The 18531-nt window shown below is 52.6% G+C and overlaps 6 protein-coding genes across 6 annotated transcripts; 3 read left to right on the top strand and 3 right to left on the bottom strand.

The window, feature by feature from the left end:
* Positions 1-597: 597 nt before the first annotated feature.
* Positions 598-2406, top strand: J4E85_009012 (uncharacterized protein; the record flags this gene model as incomplete). The annotated part of the gene is made up of 3 exons (XM_051473236.1): positions 598-1312; positions 1364-1846; positions 1895-2406. The coding sequence occupies 3 exons, from the start codon at positions 598-600 to the stop codon at positions 2404-2406; spliced, it is 1710 nt and encodes a 569-aa protein (XP_051322899.1).
* A 2234-nt stretch (positions 2407-4640) lies between these two features.
* Positions 4641-7020, bottom strand: J4E85_009011 (uncharacterized protein; the record flags this gene model as incomplete). Its single annotated transcript, XM_051473235.1, has 6 exons — positions 4641-4793; positions 4847-5074; positions 5128-6122; positions 6180-6337; positions 6399-6550; positions 6601-7020. 6 exons carry the CDS (start codon positions 7018-7020, stop codon positions 4641-4643), a joined length of 2106 nt encoding a protein of 701 aa, XP_051322898.1.
* A 1222-nt stretch (positions 7021-8242) lies between these two features.
* Positions 8243-9027, bottom strand: J4E85_009010 (uncharacterized protein; the record flags this gene model as incomplete). Its single annotated transcript, XM_051473234.1, has 4 exons — positions 8243-8362; positions 8417-8608; positions 8662-8881; positions 8990-9027. 4 exons carry the CDS (start codon positions 9025-9027, stop codon positions 8243-8245), a joined length of 570 nt encoding a protein of 189 aa, XP_051322897.1.
* Positions 9028-9291: 264 nt separating this feature from the next.
* J4E85_009009 (uncharacterized protein) lies at positions 9292-10772 on the top strand (the record flags this gene model as incomplete). Its single annotated transcript, XM_051473233.1, has 5 exons — positions 9292-9432; positions 9503-9629; positions 9676-9935; positions 9982-10477; positions 10720-10772. 5 exons carry the CDS (start codon positions 9292-9294, stop codon positions 10770-10772), a joined length of 1077 nt encoding a protein of 358 aa, XP_051322896.1.
* A 1359-nt stretch (positions 10773-12131) lies between these two features.
* Positions 12132-13610, top strand: J4E85_009008 (uncharacterized protein; the record flags this gene model as incomplete). The annotated part of the gene is made up of 2 exons (XM_051473232.1): positions 12132-12804; positions 12874-13610. 2 exons carry the CDS (start codon positions 12132-12134, stop codon positions 13608-13610), a joined length of 1410 nt encoding a protein of 469 aa, XP_051322895.1.
* A 741-nt stretch (positions 13611-14351) lies between these two features.
* On the bottom strand, positions 14352-16244 carry J4E85_009007 (uncharacterized protein; the record flags this gene model as incomplete). The annotated part of the gene is made up of 2 exons (XM_051473231.1): positions 14352-15495; positions 15562-16244. The coding sequence occupies 2 exons, from the start codon at positions 16242-16244 to the stop codon at positions 14352-14354; spliced, it is 1827 nt and encodes a 608-aa protein (XP_051322894.1).
* Positions 16245-18531: the final 2287 nt, after the last annotated feature.

Here is an 18531-nt window from a genome sequence, read left to right as displayed (position 1 = left end):
TGCTGCGTTCTCATTTGGCCGCCGCCGTCGTCCGTTCGAATTAACCGTTGGCCCAGCCCTCTGACAACCTCCTCTTCACCCCCACCAGGTGAACCATGCTTCTTTCACAGGATGCCCCATGCCACCACCAAGTACATCCCACCCATTTCTGTATCAAGGGACAGCGAGACGACGTCATGGTAAGCATCGCTTTGACTTCGATATGGAAAACCCTGGATCTGGAATCCACCCGTTGCTCCCATCAACGAATGAAGCAAAGCTCGGAGAGTTATCGCGCCGAGAAGACTACGAAGAGACGACACTGAACCAAATTAGGTATGACGAGAGCGGGTGAGGGATCTATTCAGGGTCTTCGCTATAGCCTTGGCCACCGAGCATATATGGTCTCCTTCGTCGCTCAGCATCACCAGTTCATACATCTAGCCACTGATCTGCACTGATCTCAAACACCCAAACTTCACCGTTACTCAACTAGCTGCATAAGCTTTATTGCTCCCCAGACGCTCTAATATAACCGTCCCTCGCCAATACGAAAGTCTTCTCTCCATCAACCACCTCGCCACCAAGTCTAGCAGCTACCTCACACCAACCGCCTACATGGCGCAGTCAAGTTTGAACTCAAACAACTCACTGCCTCAATACTACGGTCAGACACTGCAAGATGGGACGATAATGGAGTCTCCCGTCATGCCAACACACCCACGTGGATCCAGCGACTCGAGGCAGGAGCTTCTACGACTGCCTGCACAGCCTCACCAAGCACATATGGACTACAACGTCGATCCCGAGTCACATAACGCGCCCGTACAACAAGCCAACAACACCTTTGGTCTAACGCCAATGCCTTCCAATCGAAAATTGGGAGGACAGGCCGACATCCGTGACTGGGACGCAACACCTCGTCCGCGACGACCATCTCAACCCGTGCCTTACAGCCCAACCACACACCGTGGCCCCTACGTAGAAGACTACTCTGAAGAGGAAGACGTCGATCCCCGCGATCCTCGCGCGTACCGTCGCCCAAGCAGGAGAACGCAAGGTCCTCCCAGTGCGTACCGCAACTACCATGAGCAGAACTCCAGGTATGGACCCATACCTAGGAACAGTGTCGACCACAACATGCAGCCTTATTACAGCGACACACCAGGCAAGCCTAACTACGAAATGTACTACCCCGATGGAGGTAACTACGGTGGACGCCGCCCTCCCATACCCTACGCAGGAGGAAGCCGAGGACCACCCAACTACCCACCTCAGGAGAGTGTAATGAGGTTGCCATGGATGATCTGGATGGGAAGTAACGCAAAGAACCGTAAGTCACCCTCCCGTCTCCACTCTCCCACATCGCTAACACATCTCGCAGACTTTGTCGCTTTCGTCGGCGAATTTGTAGGAACAACCATGTTCCTCTTCTTCGCCTTCTCCGGCACCCAAGTCGCCAACATCGACTCATCCGCCACCCCCGACTCCAACACTACGACCAACGAATCCGCTGGTTTCTCTCCCATTGTCCTGCTCTACATCGCTCTCGTCTTCGCTTTCTCTCTCATGGTAAACGTATGGGTCTTCTTCCGTATCAGCGGTGGTTTGTTCAATCCCGCCGTCACGTTCGCCATGCTGCTCTGCCGCGCTCTGTCTCCCATCCGCGCCTTCCTGCTGGTAGCAGCGCAGATCAGCGGAAGTATCTTTGCCAGTTTCCTCGTCAGCGTCTTGTTCCCCACATCCTTCAACGTTCGGACTACGTTGGGTGAGGGCACGAGTCTAGCCCAGGGTGTCTTCATCGAAGCTATCCTCACCGCCGAACTGGTCTTTACCATCTTCATGTTGGCAAAGGAGAAGCATAAAGGTATGTCGACCCAGCCTCCTCCCCTTACCACCCCCTAACACCTTCCAGCTACATTCATCGCCCCCGTCGGCATTGGCCTCGCCCTCTTCATCGCAGAACTCGTCGGCGTCTACTACACCGGCGGCTCCCTCAACCCTGCCCGCTCCTTCGGCCCCTGCGTCGTAACCGGCGTCTTCGACAACGAACACTGGATCTACTGGGTGGGCCCCGCAGCCGGCGCCATCATCGCCGTCGTCTTCTACCAATTCATCAAGATACTCGAATACGAAGTCGCCAACCCCGGTCAAGACGACGACGATAAAGACCAAGAAGTCAAGGAAGTCATTGAAAAGGAGAGGGAGGGCAGCCAAGAACCTGATCTCGAAAGGGGGGATGCGGGTGGTATGACGGGTGGCATGGGCGGCGGACCCCCGGGTAACGGCCATGTTCCTCTGCCTACCGTGAGTAGTCAGCAGCGTTTGCGGGCTGTGCATAGTGTACAGGGTCTTGTTCATCAAGCGCGCAAGAAAAGGGCGCAGGAGGGGCAGGGGTTTGGGGGGAGGGGCGAGCATACGTACTAAGATACACAGGCTGAGTGCGATTATGGAAAGAGACTCCGTGTCGGAGCCTTGAAGAAGAGATGTGTTAATGAGGTATGAGGATCAAGGGATGAACCGATGGGTCCATGGGTCACGGTAATGTGTTTATGTGGTTGGTTTACGACTCTCCTTAAGTTTGATCTTACGAGAGTGTGATTTGGTTATGGGATATGCATGGGCTTGGGCTTGGGCTATGGGATGGGTTACGAAATTAGAATGTACAAATAGCTACGTATATAGAGCTGGGTTTGGGTATGAATGCGACGATGATCGCAGCCTGGCTGGCATAGCAAAAAGAATGATTGCATGTCTTTACAACCAAGTCTACACTACTTCTACTTGTCTTTGAGTGTTGCTATTGGAGGATTGTGCGGCATCTTCTGCATACTAGGGACTTGTATTGCAACCCAAGTCGGGGAGTAAGCCAGAACCTGGTTTATCGATCATTAGGAGTTCCGGATCTCATCCCTCAGAACTCAATGATACAACAGCAGTGTATAACAATCTCCGTGTCTTACGTTCCAATCCTCAACCCATCCTACCCCCTTCTCATCCCTTCCCTTCCCAACCTCCTACGGATTCAATGAAAGACACATCATCAAAACTCTATACTATACCAGTTACCCCGGTACATCACCTCGCCATCATGCAACTCAACATCCGCATCCCCGAACCTTACCCTACATCCTCCTTCTCCACAAACCCCACGCGATCCGTCACCTCATCACAGCATCGAAACCCCACGCATTCGCGATTCCGATACCAATGATACCGAACACATCCGCATGACATCAGAACCACGTACCTACCCCCAGCGAGTGACGAAAATCAGTCGTTGCAGCCTCGCCTCGTTTCGCCAAACTCAAAACCAACCCCAAACCTTGCTGATGCCGTGTGACGAACTAGCGCGGACCCAACGTTCGGGATGTTTAGGGTTTGGTATGCGAAAGGGCTATTTTGGCACACTAGTAAGAACGGCAGGTAGGGGTGTGGTTCTTTGACCCGTTTTCTTAATTTCTTAACGGGGTATTTGGGGGTGGCCGGGGGGTTATTGGATGACGATTTGTGACGACGGGTGCGGAGGGAAGAGGAAAGGAAAGGGGAGGGCAGGAGAAGGAAAGGTCGTTGAGGTACGCGGTATTTACGGTTTACTGCGAAGAGGTGTGTTTAGTAATGGCTCTGGGAAGAGCGGGAATGCATCGTACCGGGGTGTATATGAAGGGGCCGCTCCATCCTCGTCATACGCATTGCCTTTGGCGGTACGACGTACCTCATAGAAGCAGCCCAACATACACCAACCATCTACGATCTACCCATTCACATTCACGACTACGGTCACAACGCCATCCCTACGATAGCTTGCACTCAAGACATGCATGCACCTCCGGTTCAGCTTTTGAAAAAAAAAGGAACTTATTCAGGCATTAAGTCATCTCGAATGATAAGAATGGTGTCGCACTGTCTTTAGCATCTTCCACTCCATCTTCTTCGGCCTCCCCTCTCTCAACTTCTGCCTTGCAGCTCGCAATTGAACAACAACAGTATGAAAGAAAAAATGGTATAGCAAAGACGGGGTCTCAAACCCAATCGCCACCTTCAACCTCAACAACTTCCACGTCTCTCTTTTCTCTCGCTCGCTCCCTCCTCCGTGTTCCCTTCCGCTTCCGCTCCTCGAATCGTCGTAATCAAGCAAAGACAAACAAAGTAAGCCTCCTACACACAAAGTGCAGATAAGCGAATGCAAGAAAAATATATATGTGTGAGAGTGTGTTTGTGTGTGAACAGACAAGGAGAATATTTGTAGGTAGGTAGATAGGTAACGATAAGTATGGAAAGACAAAGACCAACGACATGATCAGAGTAAATAGCGTGGTTGCGTAATCAAGAAACATAGCAAGCAGCAAGCGCCCAGTAAAGCACAAACGCCCAAGATAACAACAACAGAAGCAGAGAAAGGGTTTGCAAGGACCAATCGCCGCCCTGTCTCCTAGCCCAAAGCCCAAAGGAAGCCCCGTTATGCTCCAATATGAGAGAAGAGATGATGGCCCAAAAAAGCGATCGATGTAGATAAGGGTATATGAAAACAAGAGGGGGTTTTGTTTTTTGTTGTTCCACCAAAACAGCCAGCCAGCCAACCAACTAACCGACGACGGCGACGACGACGACGGCGGCAGCAGCGGCGGCAACCGCGACCACGACGACAACAACGGGGAATACTATACTTCCGTGGGATTGGGGAAATCAAAGTCGCTGACTAGATTGCCAAAAGCGTCATTGTCGTTGCCCGTCTGTAGAAACGAGTCAAAGTCGAAAGTTTCAAGGGCGCCAGCGTCGTCGCCAAAGTTGAGGCCGAGATCGAAGCCGTTGGGCTATTCGTCATGTTAGCAGATGCGATTTGAATCAGGCAAGGACTAAGACTTACGTCACCATCAATGTTACCAAATGGCGGACCCCCGTTGTCCATGTTTTGGTCGGAAGGCGGTTGAGGTTGCACAGGTTGCGGCTGGCCGTTTTGTCCCTGGTTGAAGGATTGCTTGTGTACTGGCGTGATGGGTGCGACGGGAGTGGAGGATGTGGGTGTGGGTGGTTCTTCGCCGTTTGTCGTGGCGGGAGTAGAACCTGCGGCCCCCTTTTTGTTGTTTGCGGGCTTCTAAAATCAATATCAACGATGCTCGAGGGTATAGGAGAAGCGCGAGACGTTACCTTATTGTCTTTGGTCACCTTCTTCTTGGGGTTGGCCTTGTTTCCTTGGTTCGGTGTTGGTGGTGCCTGGTTAGACACGGATGGAGAGGGTTCTGGTCGGGGTGGTTCGTTCGTAGGCGCTGGAGGCGGCGGCATTTGCTGCCGTTGCTGAGGGTTTTGGCCCATTGGTCCTCCCATCTGCTGGCCACCTGGACCCATCATTCCTGGTTGGGGCCCTCGCCAACCGTTCTGTTGCATCTGGCCATTGCGCATGGCTTCCATTTGCGCAGGCGTTAGTTGCTGACCATTGAAGTTGGGCGGCTGCGGATGTGAGCTCGGAGGCCGCATCATGGGGTTGCCGTTCGGGCCGGACATGTTCTGGGGATAGAATTGAGGAGGCATTCCTGGGGGTGCCAGACTGGGGTCGAAGTTCATGTTGGGTGCGGGAGATGCGCGTTGCTGCCCCATCATTCCCTCAGGCATAGGCGAGCCAGGTAGATTCTGCTGGCCGAGCTTCGGTGTTCCTCGCTTCATCTGGTCGGCGGGGTTGGGTGATGGGCCGCCGGCTCTGCTACCTTGAGGCGACATGGCTGCGCCAAAACCTGGGGCGCCAATGACGCCCTGCTGAGGATGTCCAGATTGATTGTCTTGCTCTTGGCGGGCCATGAGTAACCGTTTCTTGTTCTGCTGCTCGAGCAGCATGAGCTGCATCTGGTAGTCCTGCAGCGCGTGGTTGCCCTGCTGGGGAGCGCCTGGAGGGTTGTTGGGCATGTTGCCGGGCCGTGGACCGTTGCCGGCGAAGGTTAGGTCTTGCCCGTCGAGGCCGGACTGGGCCATGGGGGAGCCTTGGACGCCAGAGTTCATACCCTGGGGGGAGGAAGTGTTACTCATTGCCACTCTGTGTTGATGGGCCAGACTTTGGGCATATACCTCGATGTTCTTCTGCTGCGCACCTGGGCCTTGCGGCATGAACTCATTGAACTGGTTGCTGGGCATGTTACCGGCGTTCATACCACCTGTGGGCGGGTCTTGATTAGCTTGTACTCTCCACATGGGTGTGACAGATGACGTACCGTCGACGCGGGGGCGCTTGTTTGGGGAAGGAGCATTTTCGTTGGACCCTGGCGAGTTGGGGCGGTTGCCGTTCATGTCCATGTTGGAGCCGTCTCGTTGCATCTGAATCATGTTGGGGTTCTTCATGGGCTGCATGCCCGCCATGGGGTTGCCGGCGCTGGGGGGAGTTAGTCGGGGTTCGAGTATCGCGAGATCGCAGAGAAAGTGCGAGGGCTTACGGTCGGTTGTTCATAGCGGCTGCCCGCTTGAGGTCGGTCTGGTTGCCGTTGGTCATGGCACCGTTCCGCATCATGTACTGGGCGCCGTTCATGGGGTTGGTGGCCATCATGAGGCGCTGGTCCCGCTGCTGGTTCTGGATGTGGCCCAGATTCTGCGTCGCAGTCAGTACGCCTCCGTGTCTATCAGTGCGCGGCTACCTACCCGGTTGTGGCCGAGATACTGGGCGGCATTCTTGGGCCCGCCGCCGCCGCCTCTCGCAGCGGCGAAGATGTCCCAGAACTGGACCCACCAGTCGAGCAGGAACGAGTTGTCGGCGGCCTGGCCCGGAGGCATGAGCGGCAGGGGCAGGTCGTCGGGCATGTCGATGTCGCTGGCGCCATTGGGCTTGTTGTTGGGGCTGGCCTTCTCCGTGTTGAGCTTGAGGTCGCAGTCGAGCATGGCGCGCGCGAGGGTGTGGTGGCGATTGCGTAGGAAGTAGTCGTAGATGTACGTGTTGAGCTTTTCCTTGGGGTCCTGGTCGCCCATGCGTTTGGGATGCGCCATGTTGCCCATGATGGGGGTGCCGTTGAGGGAGCCGTTCGCATTCATCTGCGCCATCTGCGCCATTTGCTGGTTCTGCATCGCGAGGGAAGGAGTCGGGCGGCGCGGCAGGCGCGGTGGACGGGTGGGGGGTTAGCGATAGGTGCGCGGTGGTAGCAATAGACGCGCTGTGTTGTGCACCTCGGTGCTGGACGGGCCTCTACAACAGCATGGGAGGGCGTCGCCACGGTGCGTGTCGGAGCGGAGCGTCGTGCCAAGGACGGGTCGAGGACGACGATGGCGTGGAGGTCGCGCGAGATGGCAGCTCTGGGGTGCCGGGTGTGGGTAGCGACGCTGGTGTCGTCGCGATGAAAAGGCGGCGGCTGATGCACGGTACTATGGGTCGGGGGTTAGCGTGAAGGAAGGTCTTGAACAGCGCCCTGGAGGGACCTCACGGCGCGCTACACGGGTCTGCCAAGAGATGCGATCACGACAACAACGCCTGCGATATATTTTGCCTGCACGAGAGGGCGCGATTGAAGCAACTGCACAACGAGACTGCAGCGGGATCGTGCAAACTCTGAGCTGCTCAGCGCGAGGGGAAGAGCGGCCGCTCGTGAGCTGCGCCAAGTGTTCCACGTGATCTCGGTATTATTAGATCCCCTATGCTCCAGCCTCCCATTGCGCAGCATCGCGCTCTCATCAGAACTGCCTCGATATTTGCTTTTCTACTCGCATAAAGCAATTCAAGACGTCAGACATGGCGGAATTGAAGTGTCGTGACCGCATCGCAGTATCGTATGCACCAGGGCCGATATCTAGGGAGGTTGGTGGGGCACATGTAACTCGAACCCGACCGTCATGCCCCAGCCAGTACTGGCAGCAGATCATTCATACACCCTGATGGGTTCACCGACTTGGTCGTAGTTGCGCGAAATCCAAGTCAACAAGTCCTACACAGTAAGATTAAGGGGCTGCAAAGACTAAATGCACAATGTAGCCTGCGAGGCCGCCTTCAGCGATCAATGGTGCGTCGATGGTGTGGTAGTGCAATTGCGCGATTGCAATTACCCTCTAATTGGCTTCCATGGCCGTCTTCAATAGTGCACCCTATCTAGTCGTGCATCGAGTCTGAGCACGAATCGTCTGCCCGACTCCAGGACAGCACGACAGTATGCAATTGCTTCCAGACGACATCTTCAGAGAATGCCTACCTTCGTATCGCATATCTCTCCGTCACGCTTTCACACTATACATGGATCGGCGAATGCCTGCTTGCTAAACCTAAATAGCAAGTGTAATTTCTCCTCGACCCTACCTCATTCTACTCGTCATCGGGTGGCATCTCGTCGTCAATGTAGCGGATCAGCGTTATCCGCATCTCCGTTGTGTCGTTACCGCGAAGGACGTCACTGACAAAGTGCGCTTCAACCTGCATGTGTACCTGGTGGGTGTTAGTCCATCACCCACGCCCCATCTTGATGCAATATATGCGTACCATCTCTAGTGAACCCCGTAGCACGCCCACCAGTATGTTGGAGAACCACAGCTCGTCCTGCGCGCGGCCGTCGTCAGGCAGCTCTACGAAGTCGGCCAGCGGGTTCTCTTCGAAGATGAGGGAGAACTGCTTGTTGTCGCTTGACCAGTTGCTGATTGTCGGTGTGATGTTGAGGAAGATCTTGAAGCCGACCTACAACCGCATGTCAGCTTGCGATCTATATCCCATTGAGTCGGTGGCGCTACCTTTGAGATCATCTCCGACACCTCGCGGAAGTTGGTGCAGGCGGGCGCGCTGGACTTGGCCAGGAAGTCTTCAATGAGCCGTATGCCGATGTTGTATCCCATGCGCTCCAGTTGCTTGTTGACATCGGCGTAGTTGTATTCGTAGTCCTTGCATAGTTGCGCGACAATGGTGCCGTATGTGAGGGTGACGAGTTCGGCGCTGACCTTGTCTACTCGAGTCCTGGCACCGTCAGAAGCGGTCGCTTAGAGTGGCCATATGCGAGACTTACTTCCACACTCTGACACCTATTAGCACATGTGCAGCAACTACTAGACGTCTGGAGCTCACTCCTCGCCCATGCGGGCTGCTTTGGTCGACGACGCCATGATTGCGGGGATTTGGTCGGACGATGTGTGTGGTGTCGAAGTGTGAGAGTAGACTGTTGCGTGTGTTTGGTATATAAAGACGCCGATATCAAGTCGTGTTGTTGCGTCGGGGAGCATGCGGACTGCGGAGGAGCGTACCTGGGACGCCCGGGCCCTAGCGTAGATCTGCCTTGAGGAAAGTTTACCAGCTACAACTGACCACAACCACCGCGCACCAATCCACGTACCCCTCACGTATACCGAACCAAGCACCCCTCCATCGCCATGTCGAGAGAAAAGCGACCCGCCAACGAGGCTTTTGGCACGAGCCAGCTGGTCAAGCGCACCAAGTCGGACGCGAATCTGGGAAGCTCTGCAGTAGCCGTCGTGAATGGCTCGGGCGCAAATGGCGCGCTGATACAAGCGGTATGTTATCACCACGGACTTTTGATAGAGTACCAAGCTGAAGATTGCGACGTGCTGACAGGTGGTGTAGGGCTCGCGTACCAGCGCGCTGCAGTCGCCGGTTATGGAGTTGACGGGCCATTCTGGGGAGATCTTCGCCGCGCGCTTCGATCCGACAGGACAGTACATAGCTTCGGGCTCCATGGACCGCTCTATATGTCAGTCATGTGTGAACACGTGAGAGATATGCGCTAACATGAACAGTACTCTGGCGCAGCTCTGGATCATGCGAAAACTACGGCATTCTCACTGGACACAAGCAGGCAGTCCTGGATCTGCACTGGTCGCGCGACTCCAAGGTTCTCTTCTCCGCCTCGGCAGACATGCACCTAGCAAGTTGGGACGTGGAGACGGGAGAGAGGATACGGAGACACCCAGGGCACGAGGAGGTTATCAACTGCATGGACGTGAGCAAGCGCGGTGAAGAGATGCTTGTGAGCGGGTCCGACGACGGCTACATCGGGGTGAGTGTATCAGTATATCGTCCTAGGACATTTCTAACTCTCCCAGATCTGGGACACGAGAACGAAAGACGCCGTAACATTCATCCCCACCGACTTTCCCATAACTGCCATATGCCTGGCCGAAGCCGGCAACGAGCTCTTCACCGGCGGCATCGACAACGACATCAAAGTCTGGGATCTGCGGAAACAAGCCGTCACATACACACTCCTCGGTCACACCGACACCGTCACTTCGCTCCAAATGTCCCCAGACAACCAAACCCTCCTCTCCAACGCACACGACTCGACCGTCAGAACATGGGACGTGAGACCCTTTGCGCCTGCAGACAGGCGCATCCAAACATACGACGGAGCCCCCACGGGTCAAGAGCGCAACCTGCTAAAGGCCAGCTGGGATTCCAAGGGCGAGAAGATCGCAGCCGGTAGCGGAGACCAGAGTGTAGCCGTTTGGGAAACGCGAACAGGAAAGCTACTGCACAAGCTTCCCGGCCATCGAGGTGCCGTCAACGACGTGCGGTTCCACCCGCTCGGTGAACCAATTTGTAAGTACCCTAAATCTCCTTTTGCATTCGTCCCTCTACCTGTTCTGCACTCTGGACCCCGCGCTACGCTTCAGCTTTCCGACCGGATGGTGATCATGGCGGATTGGGTTTGGAGAACGAGCGAACAATTTCGATTGTTAGCGCTTGAGGCGGATAGGAGAGTAGTCCTTTGCATTGACACTCCTCACCGCTGAACACAACGCTATGGTCTTTCGAACACGAAGCTAACTTGGCAATCCTAGTGGTATCCGCATCTTCAGACCGCAAGCTCATGGTAGGCGAGCTAGGCAAGTGAACGTGGAGATGAAGCAACTTGGTGCGTAGGAAGCAACTTGGCTACGCAAACATGCTTCGAGATGGATCATCAACCCCCGGGGGAAAAACGTGGAGAGAAAGGCCCGAGGAACATCCGGCCCCACGGTACGTCACAAGGCGTTGTTTACATATAGAACTGGATACGCCGGTGCGACATTTGACAGGGTACGGAGTCGCATGTACTGTCTTCCACAACACAGCGAAGGAAGGGGGTCAAAAGACGCGTCGAAGACACGAATCTGTTTACTTTTAGCAGAACAGTATGACGCGCAACACCATCGACAATGTAAAGAGTAAACAAAATACAACCAAAGTCAATCAAGATGAATACCCGCGTCTTATGCACCGTTATGAATGCCGTTGCACGTAAATAGCACACTTGCGAAGCTACTGGTGCTCAGTCGTTCCTCATTGGGGTAGACGTTTCATGTTGTTTTTGTGCGAGCCAACCAGCGTGCTGCGGGCCTGACGCTTTTGCTACCAGCGTCTTTTCCGGTCAACCACCACAGGCCCGCCAGACTCGAGAACATCTAGATTTGATGCACCGATGTACGCGAACCGCGGTCCGTGACACGTCCTGGATCGCTGCTGCTGCCGGGCTGATGGCGGAGACGCGTTTCACCTTTCCAGCGATCAAAGTCTGATACGCCACTCGTCGCGGAAACGCATGGCGCTCAATGCTTTCTCGACTTCTGACCGTCCCTCGTTATTGGGACGCTGTGACCCATGTCATCTTGGGTGCGGAGCGCGCGACCACCACCTCCTCTCTTACTCTTTCATCTCCTTCGTGTTTGTCTTGCATCTATTTTCCTTCCAGTCATTGGTAATAGAGGTAGCGGTTGCTGTGCTCCTGCTTGTTTCGCTTCTTTTCATTCTTTTGCGCTCGTTTGGCCGAGGTGCGCTGCTGGATAGCCCTGTCTGGTCCTTTTTTCCACTCTTTTCCCTTTTACTATTCACTTTCAGAGTCTGGGAAGAAGATCTTTGTTTGGACGCTTTTCGAGAAAGTTAAGAGGTTGGTAGCCAAACGGTTCGCTCCAACTGGATTACTTTGCATATGCTGGGTAGGGTCTTGGGCAAGGGCGAGATCCATTCATTGTTCTTTCACTCCACACTTTCTGTTCCTGGAAACGGTTCGGGTACACGGCGTTCCTGCATTGGTTCTGGAGTATCCTTTCTCTTATTCGCCCTTGTCTTGTCTTGAGTGAAATCAATACAGAGACCTTTGGCTAGCACGACGCGTCTGCTATAAGGGATTCACGTACGCCCAAGATAGAACTTGGGGGCTCGTAACCGTATATTTCTGGACTTGAGGGAACTACCGCGCTATATACAGATCGCCATGTTTCGGTCACCACTCTTCGCTTGGTCGCCGCGGCCAGACCAGAACCAGGACTTCGACGCAACGCCTGCAACGCAGTCGACATCTCGGTTCAGCGCGTTCCGCAGTAATGTGCGGGGCATGGTCAACGGGTCGTCGATATACTCGCAGTCGCCGGCTATGAATAACAACAACAATATCAACACACCCAAAACGCCCTTCCTGGGCTTCTGGAACCGCCAGCAACCGGCCAACCAGGAAGGCCTGCCCACCCATCAGAACGCGCATCGCGAATCACATGATTCGAGGGCTCCATTTCATGCGCACCACACAGCGGGCTCCTACATCGGCGCCATCAACCCGCCTCAAGATCCGCAGGAACCAACCACACTCTACGCTCGTCACCCAGCCGATGTACCACTACCCAACCAGCAGGAGGGTTTCGTAGACCCCGAGATCCAGCAACTACAAGATGAAATCAACGGCCGACGACACAAGCGACGGAAGCACCGAAGAAGAAAGCACCACCGCACCGAACGATCCGCATCCAACGCATCCAGCGGTTCCAACGGATGGGTACGCAGGCGAGAACAGCGCGGCACCACCGCAGTATACATCCGGGGCTCAGCTGCACGCGGAAAGATGATCGCATGTGTGATATCCGGCACCTTTCTCATCACCATCCTCGCAATCTGTAAGTCTACCATCCCATCCCACCCCACCCCCAAATACGTATCAACAACTAACGTCTATCCCCCCACAGACCTAGCCATCGCCCTAACCAACCGGTCCCTCGGCCAAGAAATCCACATCCTCTTCATCATGGTCCTCCTCACCATAACAATCTTCTTCTGCCACTCGCTCATCCGCCTCTGCATGCTCATGCTGAACCCGCCGCGCCACGAACACCGCGCTGCCATGCCCGACATGACGGGCGGCGGCGAGGGCTTCCAGCCCATCGTCCCCATTCGCGTGCACCTGCGTCGCGACGAAGAAACCGCAGACGCGGATATGGATGACGTGCTGGAGAACGATATGGTGGGTGCGGGTGGGGATGAGGAGGGCAAGAATATGCCGCCGCCTCCGCCGCCGGCGTATGGGCTTTGGAGGAGTAGTGTGAGGGTTGATCCGAATTTGCTTCATTGGCAGAGGGTTGAGGATGCGACAAGGGGTAGTGCTATCTCCGCTGCTGCTCACTCGACGCGTGCCTCGCTCTCTGGTCCTGCGGCTCTCGCAGCAGCGTCTCTCCGCGGCAGCGCAGCCTCAACATCGTCACAACATCAACCTCCCCAGCAAGAAGGCCCGCGGCCCCCTTCTTACGCCTCGGAAGACGGCGTAAGCTACATCGTAGAAGCGGAACCGAGACACACGACGAATGTACGGGATAGCACGAGAGGCGCGTTGAACGACATTCATCCTGCGTGGCGGCCTGGGTATGCGATGAGTGAGATTAGGGGTGGCGAGTTGCCGGCGAGTGCTATGAACGGTAGTCGGTCTTAGAAGCCGTATGGCTGATGTTTGCTATCGAAGTCGTGCATAGCGCGTCACCCAGTTTGTTTGGTTATACTTTGTAGCGTTCTAGCATTTGCGTATGTGTGTTTTGAGTACTTGACGAGTGTGTACAATTGCATGGTTCTACCACTTTCCAATCTTGCATCTCCTGCCCTCCATTCTCTATCCTGCATGCTCAAGCTCACTTGATGACGTGCTCCTCATCCCCCACGTTTCTCACACTCTTACCCGCGCTCACCTCTCTCGCTCTTGCTTCTTCCATTATTCGGTTCTTGTCACGCAGATGAGGTCACACCGTTGGTTATGAAACGCGCAGAAGAACGAGGTGTACGTCACGCATGTTGTGGATATAGTAAACAGTTTCAGCCTCTTTGTTTGAGGGGTTTGTTCTTGACTTTTCGTCATCGGCACTGCGTGCGTCATTGGAAGTCGCATCTCTTCGTCTCTTGGTTCTGTGGCTGGTTCGTTGTTCTGATTTCTGAAGGTAACTCGTTCTAGCGGCTATGCGCGAAGTCAGTGTAGTGTATTCTATCCACGGTATCGCTCTGTGTCTCGAACACGATAGTTCTCAAGTTGTCATGTTGATTGACATCAAACGCTTTGGGGGCGTCCATTGGAAGAGCATCATCTCCATTCCTTCCTTCGCTTTTCTCGTCGTTCTATTCCCCATATCCGACAAGTTCCGGCCATTCAATGCCTTCTCGCCCGTGAAGCATCGCTAGGTAGTCCTCAGATACCCCGTCTCAAACTTCCCCCTTGACCCAGCCTTCTCTCTTCATATTCATCCAAGTCGAAACCAGATTGTTCCCTAATGGCTTCATCTCTTTCCCTTACATATATGTCCAATCTATCCTCCTCCACCCTCCTCTTCCGTGCCCAATCCTGCCAATCACGCCAATACTCTTCTCGGAGCGCGGACCACATAGCGCGTCGACCCCCTTCCACGTCCCTTTTGTTATTAGACAGGTCCGTAGCAAATTGGTACCCTCTTTGCTGCACCTCGACCGATTTGAGCTTCGCATGCCGATTCTCAACGCGGCTAGCTAGTACAGTGGCAGAAGCAGAGTATGTCGCGCTGATGAGCTTTCCGTGCCCGTCCATCCAGATATCCGGTAGCTTGTCCTCCGCAACGTCCCAGCCAGCTATGACATCAGACAGGAGCAAGAAGACTCTTCGCTCCAGATCTGGCAGGGGAATCTTGCCACTCTGCAATGCTTCGCACGCATCTTCCCCCGGGCTCTTGAGCGAGATGGAGATGCTCACCTGTTCTTTTGCGGCATCTTTCAACGCCTTTATGAGGCCTACGACGTTGATACGCAGCGTGCTTAGTGATGTTGCGGTGGCGGTTTCGAAAACGAGAGCGATGTTGAACGACGCGATGGATCTATCCCATCTGGGTACGAAGAAGCAGCAAGGACGTGTAAGGCAGTGTACTCGTAAAAAGTGGAAGTCCTTGAAACTGGTCCTACTCTTGGTACTCGTTTTGACCATGGTAACGTTTGTGTTGTGGGTCAACATGTTCCTGATTCTGAAATCAGAACGTGACTTCCTGCTGAGCTGCCAGATGTTCAGCTGTAGCCCGTGTATGGTATGATTATCAATGTCTAGTATTGGACCTTCAGGCGATAGTGCCGCTAGGTTGATGATCTTTGACAGGACACTTGGAGGAAGGTCCAGGAAGTGGCGTGGCTTTGAGCCTAGTTGTCTGATGACGACGTCTCCATTCTGGTCCACTGCGAGCTCCCTCCAGTGACTATGTTCCTTGTCAAATGTGACTCGCATGTATCGTTCCACAAAATGTATGCTGACAGAGTGAATAAGCCGGTCGAAATTGGCGAATCTTTGTAAACTAAATTGTCCGTTTCCGATCAAACTGGAGAAGATCGCATTGAAGTCGTTGACTAAGTCTCTCGGATACTGCCTTTTCTGTACCTCATACCGCTTCTTTTGTTCCTCAGTCCGTGCGAAGGAATTCTCGCACTCAGGGTCCAGTCTCCTCCCAGTGCAAGCGAATGTGATTGGTGACTTTTTTGCACCGTTCTTCCAAAGCAATCGTAACAAGGGCAGTGCATCGAAATCATCCAGTGCATGCTTGCAAGCGTGGTAGCACGTGGCATCGACATCGATATGTACCTTCTTTAGCATCCCAAACTGACTGCCGATGTTGGATAGCCATACGGAAGCATATGCGAACTGATGATAAGCTTTCCCATCGAAATTGTCATAGCGCGGATTATTTCCTCCATCATGACGATCGAGAACTCGCGAGAAAACAAAGGTATTGTCGCTATAGAACACACTGGCTGCCTCATGGTATATCTGTCGACAGACCAGCAGCAGCGGTAATCCCAAGTGGAAGTCGTGGGTGAACTCATAATCAGCGCCGATTCTGGACTCGAGTTCCGTCTCAAATCTGGCTGTCAGGGCGTGTATTCCCTCATCTGTGTCGTAATTTCTTCGTTTGGGTTCGACCGCATTGTAAGCATCGGTGTTGTGAAGGAGGATTGGTTCGGCGCGCTTGAACAACTGTTCGTAAATCAAGTTGCGGATCTCGCCTGGCCGGTCAAGGAATGAGGGCTCGCTTGGATCGGCTGGGTGTGAGTCTTGCTTTGGAATTTGCATCCTGGCGATGGTGCTGTACTCAGTTGGATGGAATTATGCTATGAACGATGCGCGACGTCAGAGCGACGAGTTGTGAGCTACCGCGAGCAGCTCCAACTAGAACAAAAACGATTGTGTACAGATTGGAGGTGCTTGCCCGCAACGCGGTCGCGACAGTGAAACTTGGCAGCACAAAATCGGAGAGCGAATGCTGATATCGTTGCGCGCCAAGCATGGAACTCTGCCCTTGCGGAGTGTAACAGGAGGGTCGTCGCCCAGAGAGAGACGAGAGCAGTAACGACAAGCTCGAACTTGGCGGCGAAGGAAGTTACGATGCCACCGAGCGAAGAGGTGAGATGCAGCTCCAAGGACGCGCCGTGACGATTGTAAACAAGGCGAGGTTTGATTCAGGCGCCCATCACGCCTTCCCATCCTCGAAGAACGCCAAGACACACGTGATTATGTAGCTAAACTACAAGCAGGGTCTCACAAAAGTCTTGTGAGGAGGATAAGTTATCTCAGATAAAGAAATCGTAACTGAAGGCCAGAGGTAGCAGATGGTATCGACGTTTATGACGACCGTTCTGAGAGCTGTGTCTGTGAACCAAGGCTGACCAGCCAAGCGCCTGCGAAGGCAGTGTGGTAGTACCTATTCTGATCTCGATAAGTTTCGTGCAATCGGGGGTTGTAATCATGTCGAATACCTACCAGATGATGAAGGAGTTCCAACGGTAAAGTGCTCCAGCAGCTTCATAGTAGATCTGGTGACAAGTGAGTAGTAGGCCGCTGCTGACCGTGGTGCATATGATTCGCCTTACTATCACATATCCCCTGTGCAGCCATTGTATTCAACAGGGTGCGATATGCCAGGGAAGCGATAAAGCAGGAAAGCGCGATAGTCGAGATGATGGCAGGAGTGGAAGTCCCATGAGACGAATGAGGGAGTGGATGCAGAGCGGGAGCTAGGTGAGCCTAACCGTAATGGTAAGATGACGAAAGCTGCTGACGTTGTTCTTGTTGGAAAGACGCTGCTTCACCAAGCAGTACACGATGCAGTCGCGGGGTTGTGAGCGACTACCTTGCGTGAAGACGTGAGTCGTCCGTGCATGACGCGTTCCGAGGCGCATGCACAGCAGATCATCAACACAAGACGGGCGCATCTCGCATGTGAAGGGGCAAAGACGCTTCGCGAATCTTGTGAAGGCGGAAATACGACCGTACACATCTTCACACGCAAAAGATGGAGTTTGCCTTCATGTGGCGCAGTGCACAGCCACAGCGTTGATTGGCCCACTGCAGAGCTCCCCGTGGCTGAGCATGGTTACGTCAGAATGCCTGTCGCAAGCGCGGCGTCTCGAGCAGGTTGCACATGCTAGGTGTCTGTTAGGGTTTTAAGTAGTAATGTTTAGTATATATTCTATAAGAGTAAAAGTAGTAGAACTATAAGTATAAATTTTATAATACTATAGTTACTTATTTTTAAAAGTAAAAATTTTACGTATATACTTAGTTTTTTTTTATTACTATAAAATTTTTACTATTATTATTATATTTACTATAGTATTTTTTACTACTTTTACTAACTTTAATAACTTTAGTACTAATAAGTATAAAAATATTACTATATAAAGATTAAACTTTAGTTTATACTTTAAGTAATAGCTCTAACTTACGTATACTAAAATTATTAGCTTAGTAAATATATAAGTATATATTTAATATAGAGAACTAATTATTATAATTAGTATTAAGTTTAAAGTTACTTATATTTTAAGTAAATTATAGTTAATATACTTAAGTAATATTAAATTTTTTATACTTAAGAAAATTACTATACTTAAAGCTTTTTATAAAAAAACTATTATTATACTTAAAACTAAAGCTATATTTTTTATACTTAATACTTAGTTATAGTTACTTATAAGCTTAAAAAATAAAGTTTATAACTTTTAAAATTACTAAGTACTTAAATTATAAGCTTAAAAAGAAAGCTAACTAGTAAAGAATAAATAAAAGTATAAAATATATAAAGAATTTAGTAAATTATACTATAAAGACTAGATAAATTAATTAGTATATTTTAATACCTAATACCTCTAAAATAATACTAGACACTAGAGGAGGTTGCACATAGGTAGTCGACTCCCTGTCGCTTGCATTCCATAAAAAGGTTGTTGCTCCTGCACTCGTACACCGAAATAGAAGATACCCCTCCTGCCCATATCCCGCGAAAGACAACTGACCGCTCCTTTATCTCGCCTTCACCTACCACCCTACCTCGATACCCCGCGAAACACGTCTCGCAAGC

Source organism: Alternaria conjuncta (assembly GCF_024043145.1).
Source record: "Alternaria conjuncta strain BMP 0040 chromosome Unknown scaffold_15, whole genome shotgun sequence".
NCBI lineage: Eukaryota > Fungi > Ascomycota > Dothideomycetes > Pleosporales > Pleosporaceae > Alternaria > Alternaria conjuncta.
The sequence above is the reverse complement of the archived record's forward strand: the minus strand, read 5'-3'. Positions and strand labels throughout refer to the sequence as shown.